General features: G+C 40.6%; 1 protein-coding gene across 1 annotated transcript; it reads left to right on the top strand.

The window, feature by feature from the left end:
- The first annotated feature begins 1,055 nt into the window (after positions 1 to 1,055).
- Positions 1,056 to 23,250, top strand: LOC137283238 (uncharacterized). Its single transcript, XM_067814699.1, has 12 exons — positions 1,056 to 1,276; positions 13,643 to 13,769; positions 14,818 to 14,975; positions 15,647 to 15,931; positions 16,650 to 16,919; positions 17,791 to 18,045; positions 19,134 to 19,349; positions 20,215 to 20,493; positions 20,973 to 21,086; positions 21,626 to 21,650; positions 22,114 to 22,148; positions 22,567 to 23,250. Exons 1-12 carry the CDS (start codon positions 1,195 to 1,197, stop codon positions 22,605 to 22,607), a joined length of 1,887 nt encoding a protein of 628 aa, XP_067670800.1. The 5' UTR covers positions 1,056 to 1,194; the 3' UTR covers positions 22,608 to 23,250.
- The last annotated feature ends 1,160 nt before the right edge of the window (positions 23,251 to 24,410 follow it).

The raw sequence follows: 24,410 nt of genomic DNA, 5'->3' as shown, positions 1-24,410 counted from the left end.
GTGTGTGTTTGACACAGCACTCAGCAATATCGCAGATGCATGACGACACGGCCTGGTTATCAACAGCATGAGCATGAATCTATTCAACTGAGACATGATGACATGCGCCAACCAAGTCTGCGAGCCTGACCGTCTGATCCCGTTTGCCACATCTTACATGAATGGCTTACTGGAGATCAGTACTACTCTAATCGTCACTGGTCTTCTTAAGAAGGTGCCGAGTTCCAGTCTTATTGAGTATGATATTCAGTTTATAGCTGTTGCTGTCAGTCCTTCGTCCTGTCTACAAGAGAGTGGAGTGGAGACCTGCTTCGGAGATGTGTAGTGCACTGATGTGGCATTGGTAACTGTAAATATACAGCGATCGAATGCTGTTTCATTATCCCCATGAAGACATTTAGATTTAAATCTGACAAGGTTGATTCATTATTGAGAAGACAAGCTAGAGTCCTTAATAGCGTAAAAATGTTGCTTGGAACAATGACAATTATCAGAGATTGAGGAAATTAAATATATACAACAAAAATGCTACTATTAAAACCACGGATGATGAATATACTTTTACTGTCATGGGATTTACGTCAAACGGATTGTGTAGTAAATCTGTGTCAGATAGTGTTTGTATTTAGGATCAAAACACTTACACACGCCTATACAGCTTAACCTAGGAGACTTGTACATGTTGCCTCATACATGACAATATAGTGGGTGCTTCCTGTGTCTGTGGCTTCAGCACACAGGGTCGACAAGTGGTAACTTGAATACACACATGCATAGGGCCCGATACAGTGAATAATGACAGATGTTACATATCATCTTATTAATGGCACCATAGAGTAGATTTAATGCCGCGTGGACGTTAGACTAATGATAATGTTTTGGTAAAATGTGATTCTCTCACTCACAATATTGTCATACAAGCATGCATGTAGTGTATGGACGTATCTGCAGCTTTGAAGAAGTGGTAGAAAGTACAACGTAGCTTGCAACGAGGATGTTACGAACTTAACTCCAACGGCGCTCTCGTGGCAAAGGATATATGATAGCAATAGGCGTGTCGTCGAAGGATTGGCGTAAGAGCAGGCGTTCTGACCATAGTCTGAAACCTGCTGACAAACATCTCTGCAGGTCTGGGAGACATTACGTGTTGGAGCACGCTCCGCAGAGAGGGTGAAAACACGGACTGGCTTCAACATGGGTCTAATTTATGGATACATGTTCGTCGTCACAAGTTTTCTACTACGCACATACGCACATGAGCGTCGATACCATGGAGGTACGTCCGATCTTACATTCTACAGCGGGGTACTAGTTTGTGTACATACAAGTAATAGATTTCAATAGATAATGTCATTTAGAAAGTGGCCAATAGTAACTCATGTCACTTTTGGGGTTACAGGTTCTGTAAAGTACAGATTTTAGTATCCATCCGGGATTCGAACCAGCACACACAGTTAGCTGTCTAACCCTGTCAGCCACCTCGGCTTCCACAGAAATGGAAGTCGAACAAGTACTAGTCTAGCGGGGAGGCTGAGTGGGTTAGACGGCAGGCGTATGCTGAAGATTTGGTGCCCTGGTGCACTCTGAAGGTGTGCGTGCGAATCCCAGATGGGACTCAGCGCAACAAAGGTACAAGAATAGTGTCGGAAATACCTGTTTTTAAGCCGTTACTCTGTATCCCTAAAATTTACACATTTGCATATATCGAAATAAAACCCCACATGAATTCAGTGGGATGCGTAATAGGATATCAGGAAAAGTACGTTTACTGGAAAAATCGGACAAAACTCAGAAACATTGGGAATTGATACTGAAAACAATAGATCAGACTACCGTTGAGACAAGAGTGGCGACGGACCGTCGACTCACATGGCGTGAAACGCATGTGCTGCCTACGGGCACAAGGGTCATCTCAAAGAATTTTATGATTTTTCTTGTCTGTTGTATATGTGTATATGAGTATCATCTAACGTGTCTTTCCTTCGTAATGTTTATGTTGAAATATGTAAAATAGGTATGATACCCATAGACAAGATTATAAATCAGCCATCGTATTACATGTCGCACAGTATATGTATGGAATGACCACCTCTTGATCGACAGGACTGGATATTTTTCGTAGATTGTTATGACATACCGTTTACTTAATCTGTTTGGTGCCGCTAAAGTTCTATTTTATCTCGACCGATATCTCTATTCCCCAACCCGACCCCAACCACCGCCTGCGACAAACGTCCTGCTTTTGTTTTTGAGACGACCCCTCCTACATGTGATAGTGAGACTCCATGGTAGCTACATCCTTAATAGTTTCAACATTAAAGTTATTATTCTTTACGCCAGATGTTGTTTACAATGAAGCTAAGTCTAATTTCAAAATGGGCATTAAAAAGTCCCCTTTGTAATACAGTGTCATTGCATACTAATTTGCATTAAGCCATGGTATGTTTCAAGTCTCTTTGGGCTTACATAAAAGCCGCATTCGTCATATGTGCACTAAACTCTCTTCAGCAAAGTCTCTTTTTTCCTATCTCCCTACCACGGATGCTGCAGTTAGGCCAAACGTAGTTTAACAGATGTTTCACATTTTCACATATAAACTACATAAATGTTGTATAAAAATGTGAAAAAATCTTTTTTTTTCTATTTCCCACAGTAGAATGTGTACTTTTTTAGCTTCGGAAGTATAATTCATACATAACATATTGTACAGTACCGGTATATAACATGAAAGGTCGTTCCTCAAACTTGGCTCTTTTGACTGCTTTAAATGGAATAGTATTTAGGTATATTTGTTGGTCTCTATGTGATTTTTTTAAAACTTAAAAGGTTACTCAGCAACTGAAGGGATGGTATAAATCGTTACAGCAAGCATAAGTATTGTACGTCCTGACGGTCGCTAGTATGCGATCCCTTGCCACTTTTTATCTCATACCGTTAATTGTTACTATTTTTCTTAGTGTATGATTTTCATTTTCTGTGATCTAGTTTAATAAATCTGTGATAACCTAGTAACTTTACTGTTCGTCGTTGACAGAGTTTTTATTATAATGCATTTATCATGAATTTAGAACTAACTTAGGCAATATTTCAGGCATAACTATCTTATCTCACTCACTCCAAAATCCCCAGTGTGTCATAAGTTTTAAGAGTACAATCATTCCAGACAATAGATTCTGATCAGAATAGGTGCTGGCTGATACTCCTTTGGAATCACATTCTTTGACCAAACCAAACAAGATGTTTGTTGATCATCCGCTCCGTGGTTTTGCAGTTATAGCTTGTCAGAGCAATATGTCTGTAACGGGAAGGGTGCGAGCTCCCTTCAAAGTTTAAATCTAGATGAAGCGTGTAACATGGACATGCAACGAAGATTAATTACTACCGTCGAACGTCAGCTGACCATAACTTCTGTTTGTTGACTGGTCAAAGCGCCCCAATGTTCATCACGTCAGTTACCATGAAAATCACATTGATATCACGTGAATGGTTTTCCATTCCAAACACAATCACGGATTCGACGCAGCAAATTCCTCATCTAGTATCCATTGCCATCCTGGTTCCATCCATCCCCGGGGGCAGCGCCAAGTTCTTTGATAGTGGTCGATGGTTGCCGACGGTGACGTCCAGATAAATCCAAGACATGTTATATGGATAACACATTTCGACTGAGTGGTTATGCTTTAATGCTGGGAGTATACGCAATAGCAGTAAGGACGCTATGTGCTCTTGCACAGTCGCTTTGAAATGACGTACATATGTGTCTGCAAGGTATACTGTCCAGTGAAATGCTAATGTTGACTCGGTGAAGAAAGTCTTCACAGCATCCCCTTGCTGGGCCAAATCATAGGACAGCCTGTTTGTCGTGGGTTGCACCTCTGTGTCTATGGAGGCATTCTGTTGGTCGAGGGCACTGGCTGAAGGGACAACCTTCCTTTACCCAATGCATCACTTTGATCCTTCAAAAAGACGAGTGGAAGGCTGGACCTTCCAGGCCCTGTGTGAGCAGTTATTCAGATTTGACCTTTCAAATTGACGAGAAGAAGTTTGGTCCACTTAAGGCCTGTGTTTGTAGTTATATCAGATTGATGCTTCAGAAACTGAACAAAGTTTCCTTTGAAGAACGTCAGGCAACTTTTATAATCTGAGTTTGCAAAATACTCCGTTCTGTTTAAGAAATTATAAAACTTGGTGAACGACAGAACTGATAAAACAAGGGGTAACACGTTAAACGTTTTACAAGAACAACTCGAGATGGCAATTTTGCTAAAACCTTTGTTAAACATACATGGGCTACTTCAACACCAGAGATGGTGTTTATGTCGCACATTCACGCCGATGCTTCAAATGTCAAGGGGTTGATGTGGCAAGGGACAGATGTGTTGGCGTAGCAGTGGTGCCTATGTCAGAAACGACTGCATGAATTCTATGAAATGTGTCAACGACAACGTAAGCACATGTCCTCCCCCACGTCATGTCCAGGTTTTGAAGATAAGTAAAGTATTTTCAGTGTGTATGGTTTTGGCCTTCTTTTGTAATATTCGAGTGATGTCAAGATTTGATAACGTTGGAATCACAGACTAGCTGGGGCCTGGAAGTGGATTTTTATCGAAAGAATCTTCATGTTTATCGGTGAAAAGTGTCATCTTCATCAATGCATCAAAGAATCAGTGAGGCATATAGCGGTCTCCCAATGGACAGGCAATGACGTTATAGTGTTATGCACCTTTGTCAGATGATACACGTGATACTGGTCGCATCTCTCCAGTAAAAGTACCAGTGTCGTACAGTTTACATATTTGAAGGGAATCACAGACTGTATCACTGACGGCGATTTCACATATAATTGTTAACACAGGTATCTCAGGTATGATTGTTCCAGCCATTTAGAATTCATGACTAAAATCGAAAGTTGAAATAAAAGGAATGAGAAATTACTAGATTTGTGTTATATTCATCCTCAATGTGTCCCACTGTATGAAGACCGGTTTCTGATGCAATCACGAAAATAGCAGGGATAAAGGGTTTGGGGGACGAATATCACTTGTTTCTGCTCGATTGAAGCACGAGTAACTTATGAACAATGAATTTTAATCAGGAATGTAGTCCGTTATAATATGATCTTAGGACATCACCATGGAGTAACCAGAAATAGATCTCATGCTTATGTGTGATACCACGCATGGATTTCTCACCCGCAAATGTACATTCAGAGCACGCATGGTGACACAGGACTTTGATAGAAATTGAATTTCAGCCCCACGAGAAGCCGAAGAGGGCGGGATACATAAAGAGCAAAATATGAAGGCAATGTGAAAAGCCTGCAATTATATCTTGTCTTATCAACTTGGAAGACTCACCAGTGACATTTGCACTTGACGGCGAAACGTGTTTGCACAAACCATGTCTTTTGAGATCATATTGGTTTGTGATAATTTAGATGTATTTCATGCAAACACATTGCTGATAGTTACATATCTTGGCTTACAATGTTTAAAACATTAAAATCATTCTGAAAATATCTGCAGTTCCAGTGTTTTATGTTGGACGATGTGCTGATGAACGTGAAAAGAAGATCCTTCCGGCTCTGTCTTGAATGGGTTGTCCACATCCAGGGCGTCAAAGGAATATATCCGCAAATGAGATTTTGTTTTCTGCTTTTCTGCTTTCCATTTTTATCTTTCCGTTAACTTTGAACAGTTCTAGTATTTTTGTTGTCTATCGTCGACAGGTTTTACCATTCAAAATGCGTTTGGTTATTATAAAAAATGTTTTCGTCACAGTAAGAAACATATTCGGGAATGGCGAATGGAAAGATTTTACATATCACATTTACACTGTGGGGTACAAATTCATGAATCATTTATTGACATCGTTATAAATGAAAACCCGCCATTAAAACTACTCATTTTGACATTTAATACTCTTAAACTGATCTTTTGATAGAAGTACACGGTTCTCTCCCACGGACGAAATTGCAACCAATAAGAGGGGCGCGTCTCCGTGACTTAATGTGAGGGATGCTTGTGACGGGTGCTGCAGCATTCATGTACATGTACGGGGGTAGATTATCTTGGTTACAGGTTTGTTTAAACCTCATATCGTGATAAAGCGTCATGCTTTCAAAATCTACTGTCATTCAATTTTGCCTTGCTGTGCCTACCTTCCGAGCTACAACATGTTTTCATGGGAGATTCTGTCAAAATCGATTGCGGTCATAATAGGTACATGTTGGCTATGTCTTGCTTTTGATTCCAACTGCATCATCTCTCAATTTTTATTTACTGAAGAGGCTATTGGCCTACAGCACATTTTACATCAGTAGCTGAGAGTGCAATATACAGAACTATGTAGTAAGTAATATCACATCTGTAATACAGAGGATCTCATATTCATGGCATCGTATTTACATTGCAAGGTATCTCGTGACTGTTTGTGACTTATCTATTCGGTGGTTCAAGTTGAAATCTTTCTTTATGTATTCTTTTCTGATATTTACAAACAAGCAAGAAATGATATTCATCTTCTACCTCTTGACAAGTACAATATTTACACAATCGTTTTTTCCAGTGGTACCTCTAAAAGCCTTTCTCTATTTGAAGATAATGGGAACTACATCTGAAACCGCCTAGTGCTGAATTTCTTAACATTAATGTCTAGAAGATATTTTTCTGTAACAATGAATGACCTAAAACAGGACTAATAGTTTAACTTACTGTATAAAGATAATGAAAATTGCCACTTTTGAAAATACATATCTTTTAGCCTTATAAGATCACATATACAATGCTCTGGTGCCGTTACGTTTTGTTCCCTCCAGATGTAATGATAGCTGCAAGACTGAAGTATCTTTCTTACACCAGAGGTCCAGTTGTCTTTATCTCTATCTGGGGATTGGCATTTTAAGCAATCTCATCCAGTATTTTATTACTTTTATGTCGCTAGATATATACATAGGACATCTCCTATATGTCTTACCCCAATGTTACAGCTTAAGGAATCAGATAGGCTATTATTGTTTCCAACACAAGTCTTTACTTTGCGGTATATGCAGCACAGTAATTTACCAATGTTATTTTTTTATTTATACCTTGGAATTTACAAAGGGACCACAGCAAGTTTCTGTTAACCGAGTCGAACGCTTTAGAAAAATCAACAAAATATGGCAAACATTTTTTCTCCCTTTAGGGCTAAATGTTTCTGCACAAGTATCTGCAAAATAAAGACATTATCAGTTGCAAAGTACCCGTGCCTGAAACCGGCTTGTACTTCATCTATCTTATCAAAGGAATCAGCCCAAAATACCAAACGTCTATGAATAATACTGGTAAAAATCTTACTGAAAACACTTAAAAGAGTTATACCCCTATAAATTAAGGTAAAATTCCTTAATCCCTTTTTGCTCAAGGAATTACAATTCCAAAAGTCCTCTGCTCTGGAAGGAGAGACTTGTCAAGCATAACGTTAAAAAGGATTTCAAGGTAAGTGAAGAGGATTTCGCATGAATATTTAAAGAACTCAGGAATCCAGTTAACCTCCCCGGCAGATTTATTGATTTTCAGATTTGCAATACTTTCTGAAATTTCATTTCTTGTTAAAGGTGAATCAAGAATTTCTGAAGTTAACTGGCAAAACGAATTATCGAATTCATTCGATTCATAGGTGTCACAAAAACTCTCTTCATTCCCTGTAGAGGTGGAAAATTATTCCTTGAAATGGGAAAACCCGTATTCGATTGGTATCATGTTATGAAAATGACAATTAGGTTTCAGTCCTTTACGAGTGGCCCCTAACCGGGTAGAATCGCGCACACAATGTTCCAGTTTTACCTGTTTCTTTTTTAGAAAGTTCGCTTTCTTTTCTCTGCATACGTTGTTATATTTATTTCTAGTAATATAGTATTCGTGTTATCCTTTTCTCTCCTAAAATTGCTTGAATATTTGCATCGTTCTTTTTTAATAGCTCACATTCATGATACAAAAACTGCTGGCTAAACTTATTTGGGACAACACAATGTTTTCACTTGCTGCCATACGCAAGGCCTCTGACATGTAATTAACACTTTTGTCTATGTTGTGTAGCACTTCGTCGATTCCAATGTACTCGGGTATTTATTCAAGAGAATGGATTGGGTACAAGTTCTTCCAACTTAGCGAAACCCTCTTCTATTTACAGCCCTTACATTCAAAATTAAAAAAACAACATAAAAAAAACAAACTACATGTACAGGGATGGAAGTTAAATACAAAAGGAGAATAAGACATTTAGCTTAAAGCAATACATTATATACGCGAAATGTTTAGATCCTAAACATTATATCCCATTAACGAACCCTTTGAAGTTTGATATATATTTGAAACCTCTTTAACAAATCTGAATATTGTCACTGTACGGAAGATCTGCACTGCCATTTAATGGTACCTCTGGGTCTGTTGGTGGTCTTATGACAAATTCTGCAAATACTTTGTATTCCAGTCTGATGTTAGAATACAAAGAACATACCATGAAATAATTACGAGAGTCTTCACAAGTAAATTTACAAATACATTCGGGGTTCTTAGTAAGACCTATCTTCATGTAATCTACTATATGAATACCCTGGCTGGGTATGAATTAAACTGAGTTTTCTGTTACCAAACGGGAAATTTTCAGGTGCTCTTTATGTACGCGAGCTTATATGCGATTCAAAACTTTTGAAGGAACAGGATTTTCTAATATATAAGGGGAGATAATTCCAAAGTTGTGAAGATGATGGGAAAAATGATTGACTGTAGCGACTTGTAGCAGGAATAGGACAAGGAAGGATCACGAATGTGTCCCAGATTCAACAGTTTGAGGCATAAGATGACACAGGTAGGATGGTGCATTTCTGTTGTAGATATTATGAAATAAAGACAGTATACGACATCTCCTCTCTTCTGACAATTGCCAACATGTTTAATGAATTAAAGCATCTCTAGTAGTATGTTTGGGTAAACCAGTTACAATCCTGGGCCCCGTTTCACAAAACTCTCGTAAGCCTAAGATCTCGAACTTTTCTCGTAGCATTTGCACCTCCAATGTTACAGTATGCCAGGTGCAAGAGCTACGAGAAAAGTTACGAGATCTTGGGCTTGCGAGAGTTTTGTGAAACGGGCCCCTGGCGGCCTCAATCTGAACGTTTTCAATCTTATCAGTTAAATCTACCGAACAGCCACCCCACAGTTCACAGGCACATTCAAGATGTGCTCTTTCAAACATGAACTTCAATTTTTTCATTAACTAAACCATCAAGGGCGTTGTTTTCACAATGTCATCGATATGACTATCCAACTTACAATCAGAGTGTGTACCTTGCTCCCGAATGAGTGACATTCCCTTTTTGTGCACGCGCACATCTCTTTACCCTCAACAAATAAAAACTATTATCGTTGGTTGTCGTTGATAATTCTTTAAGGCGTCCACCAGTGACCCGAATCTCTTCAAACCTGGTGAGCGATGCTGGAAAATAGTTCCTCACATTACGTCACTTCCGTTTCGCTGCAGTGCTCTGGCGACAGAGCCTTGTTAACTGTCAGTGGTATCGATGGCGGGCGAGAGTGAACCAGACGACATTTTGGTAACGTTTAATGGCCCGGTATTAATTAACCACATGGATTTTGTTTTTTTTTAAATATTTCGCGTTTCACTGAAGACTGAGCACAAGTCTTTCATATCTAATGGGTAAAAGAGTAAAGCAAACCAAAAACAAAAGTTTACGTGTTCTTTAAACAGGTCGCGTACCTGCTGCTTCAATGACAACAAATGACATCATCACACCGTTTCACCTTGAGCGACAAGGACAGTTGATTTGCCTCTGAGAACTTACTCGTAGCTGCATCAGTGGTATCATTTATAAAAAAAAAAGCAAACAGGCACAATGAGCAATTGTCTCTTGGCGGTAACAAAGAATGCCAGTAGACTTTTGTTTCCTCTACCTATTTTGTCAACATGTGAAACTTGTTTAAAAATACTACTGATTTAGTTACTACATAACTCGTGGGTTGTTTCTACGAGTATACTCGTGATGGGCAGTCCATGTGTTAAGACGCTCATGAATTGTGCTATTCCATACAGAGTTATGTCTCTGTTCAACACAGTGGAGACAGAATCTAAAAGTGTTTTCTATTTTGTCTACATCATTCACTTAGTGTTCCCCAATAATGTTCTTAAAATGTGACATAAATTCATTGATGTCTTTTGCTTTACGTTACTTTTATTGAGAATCTTGCAGAATTCGTTTTGCTCTTATTGTCCTGAATGCATTTTTGTCCTTATTGATGTGTTCATTACAACACATGAGCAGCCATGCAAGAATGTAAACACCTGCGATACAGGGAGCAAAAACATGCAGTAGAAAAATGATAAATGAATGTGTGGCTGGCCTTCAAGAAATTGAAACAAAATTAAAAGAAGGTTTAAGAGGTCAGCATTGCCAAATGGGTGCCTGAGCCACTTCATTCTGACAAATTTCATTTTCCTAGCATACGTATTTTAGCCCAGACTAACAAAACAACATGATATATCAAAATGTATACAGTTTATAAAAGTATACAGTATACGCTCCCACTGTCCGTGATGCTGCTGTATACAAACAATCGGGTATGTAACAGAGTTACTGTTTACAGGCTCAATCACTAGAAATAAAGTAATGATTTTTTCATTTCAAACAAACTGAATACAAATCGAATTACATCCTAAACATGTCCTGTTTTATACTGTGTCTGACCTACAAAGCCAAGTAAGGTCTTGCTTCCCAGTACTTGTCTAACGTGCTGTCATCATAGTCCAGCTCACGTAATCTTCGTTCCAACAGGGAGGACCTGCTCACTGTGCCCTCCTTTAGACTGAAAACTTTTGGACAGCGTTCTTTCACTTATGCCTAGTCGAACCCACCAAAAACTTTCCGGAGAATATGGAGGCTCCCCAACACTGCAGCCTTCTGCATTACCCAGATTGTCAGAAGGGTTGTGCTCCCGGGGGAGAACCCGGGCACTCTCCTGATCTGTGCCAAGAGATCAGGAGGTACCAAACCAAGGGCACCGAGAACAATGGGGAGTCTGATGACAGTGTACTTCTGATGCAAGCGAGACATTTCAAAGGCGAGGTCCGCATATTTATCATGCTTTTCCTGAATCTTGCCAATCACATTGGTGTCAAAAGGGACAGAAAAATTCAATGATATAAATAATTTCATTGGTTTTATCGAAAAGGACAAGATCAGCTTTGTTGGCAGGAATTCTTCTCAGGCTGTATATTGGCCTATTTCAGAGAAGTTTAAAAGCATCATTTTCAGGGTCGTACCATGGATGGACCACAGGGTCAAAGCCACAGGCATGGCGGAGACTATAGTGAAAGCAGCGAGCCATGCCATCATGTCTTTTAAGATATGCTGTTTGTGCCAAGGAAGGGTATCCACTGACAAGGTGTTGGACAGTCTCTGTAAATTCATTGCAAAGATGACATTTCATGTTCACATTTTGATAAAAAATCAGATTTTGACGAATGCGAGTGGGAATTGACTGGTCCTGAGCAGTAAAAAGGAAGCCCTCAGTTTCACAGCCGACTTCATCCAGGCGAAGGAGTTGGATTGCTGTTGTACACACGATACAATGGCTTCTCAGAAAGCTTCTCCACAAAGGACCGACTGTGGGCAGGCTTGGTAAATGCCTTCACCTGGTTTACTCCCATCACTGTACCGTTCAACAGTACATCGCCATCAGCAAAATCAACTTCCAATTTCAGATTGTGTCCAACAAAATTGGCACGCTTAAAATAGCTGTGGATTCCCTTGCTTTCATCGTGAGCCTTGACGTGCATCACCAGAGGATCATCCGATAAATAAATATGTGCAAAAGTACACAATATACTTCTATCATGAAGAGCCCGTCCTCCTGAACTGATTGCCATATATAAACGATTAAGAAAGGAACGAGGGTGGTGTGCTCTGTTGTCAGGCATGATCGTTCTGGTCAGGCGGTCAAGACTCTGGATGTCTTGTTTTGCCCAATCAACTACTCCAAAGGAACAGGAGAGGGCTGACACAGGAAAGGTATTGGTGGCTTTGACCTTGTTTCGAGCATTTAGCTCTGAACTCCAGATTTTCTTTAAACGAGATTTATACTCGGCCCGAAGTTTATCTTGAATCTGGGCATTCTGGAGCTTGTCTCGAACTTGCATTCCAAGATAGGTGTAGGCCTGATCATCCACACGATGCTCAATAACTCCTACCCATTGTAACCATTATTAGTTACCGTGCCACCTTTCAAATGAACAGTATTGCATTTGTCGAGTCCACATGTCATGCCAGTATCATCAGAAAAGGACTCGACAAGGAGAACATGCTTTTCAAATTGGTCTTTCCATGTAGAGGAGATGAGTAAGAGGTGTTGGGAATCTGTGCTGAGGAGGTCCTGGATGGTAGCCCTCCTCCCGATTGAGCAGAAAACGCAAAGGATTTAGAGACAGACATAAAAGGAAAGGATTGAAGGAGTCCCCTGAAATATTCCCCCTCTGATTGATTCTGAATAGATTCTGAAGTCTGCAGTTGCCTTGCGAGTACATCTGAAGTTGACTCGACCAGCAACTCATTAAAGACTTGAGTAAATCAAGTAGTCGCTCAGGGAGGTCAATACACTGAAGAGACTTCAGAATCCATTCGTGAGGGACAGAGTCATATGCTTTTTTGTAGTCTATCCAGCACACGGAGAGGTTGCGGTGATACGTTTTAACCTCTTCCAAAAGCATTTTCTGTACAAGAAGTTGATCCTTGCACCCCCAACATCCCTTTCTCGCCCCTTCTGCTCTCTGTAAATTATGTCATTGGATGAGCAGTAAGATGACACAAGGTTCGTCAAACATCTAATTTGTATTGTGTATTCAAACACATATTGTGTATTCATACACGTATTGTGCACTATTATTACCATTATTATTATTATTATATTATACAGTATTCATGATCCGTTGTATAAACGTTTACAATAATAAGACATTTCTACTCTTGAAGAAGATCTCCAGCAACCCATTCTTGTAACACGATCGTGTAGTCAGGCTCTCTGAGCTGCTGGACACATTTCATCGTATCTCACCTGTGAAACATGATCAATAGATTGTCAGGTCCACGCTCGACTATATACAGGCCGCTGCCATAAACTGGAATATTACGAGCTGCAGCGTTAAACAAGAAACAAAATTTGTGGGCAACTATTTAGCCTAGTGGTTACAACGTTCGCTCTTCACCCCGAAGTCGCGGGCTTGATCTCCCACCTGGATGCAATATGCGAAGCACCTGTTTCTGGTGTTCCCCGTCATGATAGGAATTATTGCTAAATGTTGCGTAACACACACACACACACACACACACACACACACACACACACACACACACACACACACACACACACACACACACACACACACACACACACACACACACACACACACACACACACACACACACCCCACCCCCCCACACACCACACACACAAACAGACACACACAAAGATCCGGGGTTAGAAATGATAGCCCAATAGCCCTGGCTTGTGATACATTAGTTGGTGTGTACCATGGTGAAAGCCTTAAACAACACAGAGAGAAAGCATAAACTGTATTTCTTTGCCAACAGTGACCTACGAGCTCAGTAATATCAACATCAGAGGAAACTTCTTACACATCAATGGCAGACGGGTGTGCAACGAGGGGTTTTCTGAGCTGGATGCTGCTGTAGTGTGTCGACAAATGGGTAAGGACAGGTAAGTGTCTTACATAGCGTTGACATGACTACTCACATTTCACAGTATGACAGTATGTCACAGGATGACATAGTCCAAACATGTGGTAAACATTTAGCGTATGACAGAAATATACTGGCCGACAAGATGGTACCAAAAGTTACCATTTCTCAAGTTTTAAAAAAACAGTGAAACATGTCGCCCCAACGTAGCAGTTTGATACCGACAGTGAAAGTCGCGTGCGCGTTGTGTGTGTAACTCAATACCTGTTTATCCACTATGGGATTGAAAACTTGTTTTACAGGACCCCCAGAGAACTTGCACATGTCTGACGCCACGTGTTTCTGTAGTATGTGTTTGTTTATGCCTCAGTATGAGTAAACATGTTGTTGACTCCATTGTATTATGTTTGTGTGTCTGGGGTACTCTGGGTCAATGATAATGACCCCTTGAAAACCTTGTATACTTTATTTTTGCCGGCCAGTTGAGCATTTTTTTTTATCCTTTCCCTACTTGTTATTGTTTCAGGTTTGGTGTGTGTTCGTTAACATGATCACACGTCCAGGTAGATGAAGGGATGGTGTAAATCCAGCTAGGATCTATGTATGAACAAATGTATTGTAAGTCCCCACTGTCCCTAGAATGGTGACGTACATTCAGGTTTTGGCAATATATGGCCTTTTATGTTGTGTTGTCTTCCGTAATTGGGCTGTTTTAGAGGTGCATATTAGGTTTATATCCATATATGTGATATCCTAATCGTTTTTAGTTTCCTATGTTGGTTCTAAAATTAATATTTGGTTTCAATCAAATGTTAACTTACTCACACATACAGTCAGGGTGACGCCCAACAAAACGGAGCGGTAGGGTAACCTAGTGATTAATGCATTCGCCGGTCACTTTGGAGAACCAGGTTGGATTCCCCAAATGGGTGCATTGTGTGAAGCCCATTTCTGGTGTCCCCCGCCGTAATGTTGCTGGAATATTGCTAAAACTATACTCTCCCATGCCACTCAAAGAAGTAAACGAAAGTAATATCTACCGACTTGTTCAATCTAATCTCTTTCAGTTCCCATGTTATCATGATATACGATGCCACGGCTAAAGCGAATGCATCCCTCATAGGAGCTGGGTGCCGAGGAAATGAGACAAGGCTCCAACAATGCTACTTTGGCATCAAGACTGGATGCAGGCGTACAACACCTGTTTCAATCATGTGTCATAAAGGTACAGCTTATAACACCACATTAACCGCCTCGCAGAAACACGTCATCGTATGCCAGTCGATCGCGTACGTCTATATCTAGTATGTTCATCATTGACTGTCTAGTCCAACACGATTTTCAGATAGCTGGAACATTGCTGATTGCGACGATAAACAAACAAACAAACAAACACACAAACAAAAATCATGGGTCATCTGTATTACAATTCTCTCTCTACTTGAGAATCGACGGTAAATAAATGGCCCGAACAGTCGCCCAGTGTGCCATACTCGCTGTTTATACGAGGCAGAGTTGGGAATCTTACAACATTTACTCGCCTCGCCGAAGGCCCGGGTTTGATTTCCCACATGGGTACGATGTGCTAGCCCATTTCTGGTGTCCTCTGTGGTGATATTGCTGGTAAATTGCTTATAGCTGCTTAAAACTAAACACTGGGTCTGCCAGAATCGGGAACTTAGTTCAGAGCAGAGATAAACCTCACTCACTCACTCGACTACCTCACTTTAACCCAATCCGAACTCTGTGTTCTTAATATATTTTCCCCACTAAACTATACCCTCTTCCTTCTAACCCTTCAGTTAAGGTGCCCGGGTGGCCCTGGTATCTGTACAAAACCCACTCTTCCCGTCGGAATTGCTAACTGCATTGAAGAAAAAACATGTTTTCTTTCAGAAAAAGTTTCCTTGAAACAAAGGACGAGCATAACTGTGTTACCAAGTACCAACATTCGTGTGTACCGTGGGACGACTGTGACTGTCACGTGTTTAGCTAAGGGCTGGTACATGCCGTCAGAGTATTGGTACACCTGGGTCCTTGCAAATGGTACTAGTATAGGATCGTCGCCGTCAATGTCGCTCCGCCTGGATGAGACGTTCCCAACCAAAACCAAACTTACCTGCTCAGTGTTTGTCAAAGACCAGTACCACACAAATACCTCTATCAATCTGCAGGTTTTCGGTATGTATTGTGTTCATGTATTACAACTGTATGATATGAAACTTTCAGACCTCAAGGATATCTATTGTCCACATTGGTCTCATGCTTGGAGCTGAAGGTTATGATACTGTGTTCACTGATGTTTGTTATATGCAATCATACGCACTCTACTTTCTTTGTATTCATATTCCTGATTTGTTTTAGGGCATCACATCCCTCACAAATGCTATGTAAATCCAACTAGGGTCCATGCAGGGGGCAAAGGTAGTGAAAGTCCCCATGGTCCATATATGGTGATCTTTTTTCAGTTGCTGACGATCTAAGCACGTTTTTAAATACTATTTTGTCTTACACCGTTAAGATACTTTAGATTAGTTTTACAATTATATATGTGATATTCTAGTTCATTTTACTGTCCTTTGCCGGCATGTTTTTATAATTTACCATAATGTATTATGACATCATAATTTGTTTTAGTCACGATATGGCTGAAATATTGCCGCCATGTCACTTAAGTCTTCACTCACTCACTCGGTCACAAACTCATAATGCAGCTGGCTTTTATAATCCTTTCAAATTTGTGAAAGCGACCTAAGCATCAAGGGTGAGGGATAAAGAAAAGTCAATGAGCTTCCTCTGAATCAGTGTCACCTTCCAAATCGATTCTGCAAGCCTTTTTCAATCTAGTCATTACAGAGCAAACTACAACTCGATGTGTTACTCAAGTTCACTGTTCCAGATGACCCCCGGCCCTTGAAGGACATATATCTGAATGTTGGCGAGAGTCTAGACTTGGACAAAGGTTGTAACCCTCGTTGCAGTTGTTCCTGGAGAAAGGTAACAGCTCACGTTGACCAGAAAAGCCCTGAGAAAAGATCTTGTAAAATGTCGATAGCAGACACATCGCAAACTGGCCGGTACATCGTCAGACGCACAAGCTACCTCAATGTAACACTCGGTGAACCTCGGAAAGGAATCTCAGTGGACGTAATAAACATTCAAGTATCTGGTGAGTTTATTTTATGATAATAATTTAATAGACACCAAAAGAAAGTTTCCTCACCACTGTAGCCCTGCCCTGGACCGGCTACGTTGATATCATTTTTCTGCTCAAGGTGACATGTAGTCTGGTGAGATTGTGGTAACCAGACGATGTCATCTCAAAGCTACCGTGCTCGTTATGTCAGTCACGATATGCCTGATATATGTCCGTTGTGTCCATAAACTCATTCCGTATGTCCATGTTTATGAAAAGTCTGTATGTCCAGTATGTCTGACGTTTCTCTGTAGACACTCAGTTTGTCTGATGTCTTGTAATCTGTATTCAGCCTGTGATTACATGACAATGATTGTCTGTAATGTATTTTATTGGTGTCTGTAATGTATTTTGACTGGTGGCTATTAGAAGTCTGTTTAGTGGCTCAGTTACCACTTGTGGAAAGTTGTATCAGACAATCATCAGACAATGTTTGGCACCTGTTTATGGCTGCGTGCATTTATTTCCGTAGGGCAGAAAATTACCTTTAAAGCCACAATGCCAACATGCTTGAGACGTACTCATTCTGTGCCAATAACATGATGGTAGTTTGTTCTTAAATAGCTTTGCTGAGTATCACCATTTAGAAATAGTGCAATATATTTGCACATATATCATCCCAGTTCGTATTATACTATTTCACCATAGTTGAATGGGAATACAAACATATTTGATGGCTCGACAAGCATACATAATTAACGTTTAATACATGAAACAAGTATTGATTACAGAAAAATATTATTTATGTAATTCATAAGCAAAATGAGTTAGAGTATACGCTGATTATGTCTTCGATGGCATCTTTGTTTTTAAAGAATTGTTCACCTTGCTCATGTTTTGTTAGATAAACCAACAATCAAGTGTCCATCGCAACAGTATGTCATCAGCGATGCTCCCAAGAGACACCAAATGTGCCGTTTCCAAAGCCCGTGGTACATAAAAAACTGCATTGGTCATACCCAGCCGTCATGCACAAATTGCAGCATACTAACTAATGAGGAGCACAACAGTGGGAACTATACTTGTCAATTCGGCTACATCAATGAGCACCTGAACCAATCCAACACAACGACCTTCTCCATAAGCGTTAATATTCTGAGTAAGAGACGTTTTGTGTTTTCTGAATGTCTTCAGTCTATCTATGTGAGATTTTTGATGGTAGGTTTAAGGTCCTAACTCTTCTGTGGATCTCGGTAATCGTGATAATCTTCTATGCAGTGAGCACTCTCCACCCCAGGACATCTACTCCTTCTTGACAAACATGTCTTAACATCAGTGTGAGAATTAGCTACCGACCCGCAAACCCGTGGCAAGTAAAAATCCAATCGGGCCAGTAATTACCCAGATTGAAAATTTTCATTTGGACATTTTGTAAATATATCACTCTCTCCGACTTTTTAAGTTATCATATTACATTTTTATATCAAGCACGATTATGGCCTTGTGGTCCATCATATTAGCAGTTGATTGATCAAAACTGTGCTATGCTGATATCTCATTCTCAGCTACACTGGATTCTTTTGCCTAATTTCAAAATTGAAATTTGGGGCTCTTGAATTATTTTGTGGATCAGTAGTTTTCAGGCACAGATTGCCTGACTGGCTAGCAAGATGTGGACCTAAATTCTCACACTGGTTAACGGTTTCCGGTCTTACTTTATACAGATTGAAAATTGTGATGTACATGTAAGTACAAATGTCTCCAGGGATACGTTGAAGTTGAAACTTATTAGGATAAATGTTCTTTAGAAATGACACGAGGTGTTCACGGTATGTTCGCCCCTAAAGTTTATGAAATAATAGGAATCACGGTATTTCTATAGAATTACATTTGTAATGTATTTTGAAATGTCGGTGAATGAAAATTATCTTCTTCGCCATTAATGTACGAAAGTTTCAAATCCATAAGTAAGGTCCTACTTACGCTATTTATCCTGTATAAATTTGACCGGTGTAATTGTCTGTCATGTCAAACCTCCTTGTAGCAACTTCCGTGTGGCAAACATTTCACACTCTTGTTACACGTTAACCGGGTGTATATAAACATATTTTAACACCGTGACGTGAGGCCGTGCAGTAATTTAAAATGGTAAACGATAAATCATTGACAGAAAAATGCAGGACTCTAACTTTACTGAATCGAACACACCACTAAATATTTATAATGTCACAATCTGTTTCATTTCAGGTACCAACTGGACGGTCAGTGTCATGACAGGATCTAACATCAGTCTAAACTCGCCCAACTGTTCTTATGCCTACTTCAATTACACATGGCATGCCCTGAGTGATGATGGGACGGTGGCCGGAAACTACACAGAGTTATACAATGTTACGACGTCTGCCAACTACGTGGGCTTTTATCAGAATGCTCCGAAGACATTGGTGAAGCTTGAGGTCTTACGTACGTAGAATGGATTTCAATAATGGATAAGATGCTCAGATCACTTCGATGTATCTTTACAAACGTTATTGTAAACGCAAGTGAATGTTGGTCAAGTAAAGAATAAACATTTAAACATATGGCAGAATGCTTTCTGTACACGTTCTGCGGGATGAGAGAGAGAGTCCTGACTTTCGCTGTCCTTAGTCTGAACAGACCCGTGAAGGTCCCGGGGTAGAATAGGCCTTCAGCAACCCATGCTTGCCATAAAGGGCCACTATGCTTGTCGTAAGAGGCGACTAACGGGATCAGGTGGTCAGGCTCGCTGAGTTGGTTGACACATGTCATCGGTTCCCAATTGCGCAGATCGATGCTCATGTTGCTGATCACTGGATTATTTACAGACCGCCGCCATATAGCTGGAATATTGCTGAGTCCGGCGTAAAACTAAACTCACTCACCTTAGTCTGAACACAAACTGACAAGGAGTGGTCTTCTGATATGTGAATCCCATAGCGGCTTCTCTGGCATTACGGCTTTACAAATTGGCGATATCCATTCCAGTCCGCTTTCTATGAAATGTTTTTCAAAATTTGAAATCTGAACAAACGGAATTCTTGTCTGAAAGAGATGGCCGATATGATACAGCTGTACTCAACATGTTTTTGAAAGTCAAATGTTCAGCTCATTGATGCCAGTGACCGTCGTTTGTAATATAATGTGCTGACCGCTTCTAGGCTGCATCGTTTGAAAACACTTTGCGACTGTTTCTCACTCCCTGATCTGAGAAGTAAAATACATTTTCCTGATGAGCAATTGGATATCCCCGGATCCTTGTTTAACAGAAGCGGCAACAAACATGTGACTTGAGTGTAATTGTTTACAGATGAGCCACAGGTTACGTGCGACCAGAAGGTTTCTCATCCACTTGGCGCCAGAGTAAGTCTGCATTGTTCAGTGGATGCCGTTCCCGCGAGTTCTCACATCACCTGGACACGAGGTGGTGACGTAATTGGAAACACAACATCTAACACTTGGGTCCTGGAAGAAATTGGGATGATGGACAAGGGAGAATACATCTGTACCGCCCACAATACCATGGTGGACTGCTACAATGAAACACGCGAGGGCAATGGATCGTGCACAATAACTTTGGATGTGTATGGTAAGGATGCAGGCTGCTGTATGAATCTAGTGATTGGAACTGAAATTGTTTACATGTATCTTTATACCATGTATCTCGATTAAGCAGTAACATATTAACAGACTATTGTAATCAAGGAAGACGATGGTGCATAGAACGGAACATAATGATATCCTCAGATTACGATCTATCTATCCGAAACCCACATTTATATATATGGCTTACTTTACATACATATCAGCCATGCACATACACAGCCCACTTCTACAAGGTTTGGTTAAATACCTCAGTATGCTCAGCACGATACGTTTCATCTTATGTGTCACTCCTCCGTCTGCTGCCACAATCTGCTGCCACAATCTGCTGCCACAATCTGCCTGGTCTCTGGAAGTCATTATATTACATGTGTAGTGTTAGCATTCAACTAGATGCATTTCACTTATCCGAGAGAAAACCCAGCGTATCATGATGTTAAACACTTCTTCATGTACTGTCTATAGTTGAGGGGGACAAGAGGGCGGTCACAGTGGTTGCCAGTGTGTTGTCTCTGCTGTTGGTGTGCTCCATGGTGGCCATCGGTGTTCTGAGTGGATTACTTTACGTCGCTCGTAGAGGTAGGGTATTCAGCCTGGTTCCCGAGGTCTGTTCGCCTGCGCTAACGCTCCAGAGGGTGTTGGTGGGGCTAAAGCAGACGCAACAGACTCCGGAAACCAAACTGTACAGTATTCAGCAGTTGAACTGTATCAATTACACACGCACACTCTAGCATTTCGATTTTATTTATTATACCACTTTGTAACTTATATGTAGTTTAACAGATCTTTATTTAGCATGGTATTATTAATTACATTGCGTTATCAGAAGGCATAAATACTGAACGTGAAATGTGAAATAATCGATGTTGCGTATCAAGAAATGTTCGTATTCAAAATGATGATTTAATTTATAACAGTGGCAAGAACTTTAGTGTTACGTTTTTGTGTGTAGTACTGTAGCTGTACGGGTAACACTCGACTGATGTATACTACATTATTTTGTGTATACCTGTGTCCTTGTAGTATCTAGTGTTAACCAGGGGCAAAATCGTCCGAGGAAAATACTTGTTCCATTTCTGTTTCATCTGCAGTGACATGACAATTCTCTCTCCTTTCAGAAGAGCGACACCAGAACAAACCAACGTAAGCACGTTCATTACTTTCTGTCGATCGTTTTACCGTGTATTTCTTAAACATTACAGGCAATGGTTGATTTTTACGCTTTATGGTTGCTTATGTTGTAATGTTTCAGGTTTATCCTAACTAAATTATTATGTTTATTGCATAAAGAGACCAGGTTCAGGGCCAGCTCATTTACATTTACATGTATATCCTGAAGCCCCCTGAAGATGTTGGTTGGAAATTGGTCTTCAACAACCTGTGAACAGGCGTGTTCAGGATTGATGACTTGATTGACACATGTCATTGTATTCCTGCTGCATAGATTGTCTAGTCCAATCTCGAATATTTACAAACTGCCGTTATATAGCATAAACAAGAAAATAAGAAAATAACAAAGTAAAAGAAGGTGTCAAATCGAAATCTGTACTATATTGTTATCTTATCACCACGTAACTGCAGGACATGTTCTTGATTATATTTTCAGGAAAATGCTTCCTCTGCTCACCACACCGAAACCAGGTACGTTGGTATTGTATGTCAAATGAACCGATGCAGAGGCTTTCCCTAGTCGAATAGGGTGGTGGGGTAGCCTAGTGGTTAAAGCCTTCGCTCGTCACGCCGAGACCCGGGTTCGATTCCCCACATGGGTACAATGTGTAAAGCTATTTCTGGTATTGCCCCATCATGATATTCCTGGAATGTTGCTAAAAGCGGCGTAAAGCTACACAGACCCCTAGTCGATACATGTCATCATTGAAAGGTGGTGTTCTTTTTATGGTGAAGGTGCCGTGGATGAGTGTATTACCATAGCAACGTATGTTTAGTGTAAACCGGATTCGTCTCCACAATATATCGCTGATCAATTATATCATTGGTACGACGTATCTACGACGTCTGTGTCAGAAGTAATATGTGAGACTATTGTTCTTCTTTTCAGTAAAAGCGGTTCCACCATCTGAAATTTACGAAAACGCTTGAGAACCAGAAAGATAATTGTGACATGGGGATAGAAGGATGTGGTCTGGTTGCTGGGTCCACGTGTAGACCTGTGATGTTGCCACCGACTGGGGAGTGAGCTTACCACTACGGTACCACCATCTTTGTTAGTATGTTCGTGATGAAGTGTGAAGAGTACAACGGACTCTGCTTTCAGCAGCTAGTTCTTTTGAAAATGTTTTTTTCTTGAAATCATATTGTTAGGAACGCACTTACTTGAAAGGCAAGATAATATGGTCAAAGTGTAGCAAATAAGGCTCACTCACGCGGATGTGACAGTCACCGCTTTAGTCCCTGTAAGCTGGTTTTCTGTTTCAGAACAAATTTAAGGATTGCTTTGTCTGTTTGTATCAACATGACGTGAAGATATAGTACATTTTCCCCTTCACTGTGCGTGAAATGTTTATTATGATCACGTAATTTTGTTTTTATCATAATTACCTCATACCATTTGTAATTAGTCTTAATTTTACATCCCACATACATTTCCTCACATTACGTAGCTCTTGCACATATGGATCGTTAGACAGGCGGTAGTTATGCACAAAAGGATACTCACATCTCATTTTGCCGTTTTTTCATTTGCTTCGCCGTTTCTTGGTTTCACAATAAATGTGTAACTGTTGTGTTTAGTTTTCGTTATTTTTTCAGTTATGACGTTCTATTTATTATTTACAGATTTTCGTTGAGAACAATAAAGTGTATATATCGACATAAAATAAGGGAACTTAGAAACTGAATGCAGCAAACGTTTGGGTGAAAGGGTGCATTACCGTGGCGTTATTGTGTTAAGTTGCCCGGTTGCCCGGTAACTCAGAAAGTGTAAGTACACGTTTGAGGGACATGTACCGTGGGGTTGCAATGAGACCTGGGCGTGGTAGACCAAAATTAACGACACCACGACAGGATCGTCTCATTGCATTAATGGTCCCACGCAATAGGTTCAAGTCAGCACTTGCCATCAATAGGGACTCACTGGGCGACGAATTTCACACTCAACCGTTAAAAACCGGCTCTATCAAGCCCGTCTGAAAGCAAGGCGATCTTTCAAGGGTGTTACCCTTACAGATCACCATAGGCCCCAAGGATTGGCATGGCCAAGGCAGCATCAGGGACGTGCTTTACGCCATTGGCGTTACACCATGTTCTCAGGTGAGTCAAGGTTTTGTCCCAGAAGCACTGATGGCAGAATACATTGTTGGCGCCGCAGCGGTGAGCGGTATGCCAGAGCGGCAATTATTGACCATGATCGATATGGGGGTGGTAGTGTCATGGTGTGGGGTAGGGTTTCACATGACAGGCGATCAGATCTGGTCATTGTCAATGGGCCCTTGACTGGTCGGCGATACTTTAATGAAATTTTGCGTCCTGTCGTGGCGCCACTGACTAGAACCATAGGCAGGAATTTTGAATTCCCAGATGATAATGCGATACCGCAAAATGGTCACAGCTTATACCGACGAAAGGACATACGGACATTGGACTGGACCTCTAAGTCCGTAGACCTGTCCCCAATTGAACATCTATGGGGCATCCTCGGTGGAAGGGACCCTGAAGCCGTCAACCTGGCCTTCGGGAGGAATGGCTCGCAATACCACGGGCAACCATCCGGAAATTAACCAACAGTATGCCATCAAGGTGTCGGGAATGTGTTGCCCATCATGGTGGATACGACAGATATTGAACTTCAAGGTTAAATTTGCTTTGGTGATCATTCAGAGCAATTTGACAATCACTGTCATTTCATCAGTTCCCTTATTTTATTGTCGGTAGTGTGTGTGTGTG

This window comes from Haliotis asinina, chromosome 1 (assembly GCF_037392515.1).
Source record: "Haliotis asinina isolate JCU_RB_2024 chromosome 1, JCU_Hal_asi_v2, whole genome shotgun sequence".
NCBI classification, from domain to species: Eukaryota; Metazoa; Mollusca; class Gastropoda; order Lepetellida; family Haliotidae; genus Haliotis; species Haliotis asinina.
This window is presented reverse-complemented; position numbering and strand designations above follow the sequence as displayed.

Coding starts and splice junctions, on each gene's coding strand:
- LOC137283238 (XM_067814699.1), top strand. CDS start 1,195: ATGGGTCTAATTTATGGATACATGTTCGTCGTCACAAGTTTTCTACTA. Junction 1,277..13,642: donor TGAGCGTCGATACCATGGAG/GTACGTCCGATC, acceptor CTTTGCCAACAG/TGACCTACGAGCTCAGTAAT. Junction 13,770..14,817: donor CGACAAATGGGTAAGGACAG/GTAAGTGTCTTA, acceptor AATCTCTTTCAG/TTCCCATGTTATCATGATAT.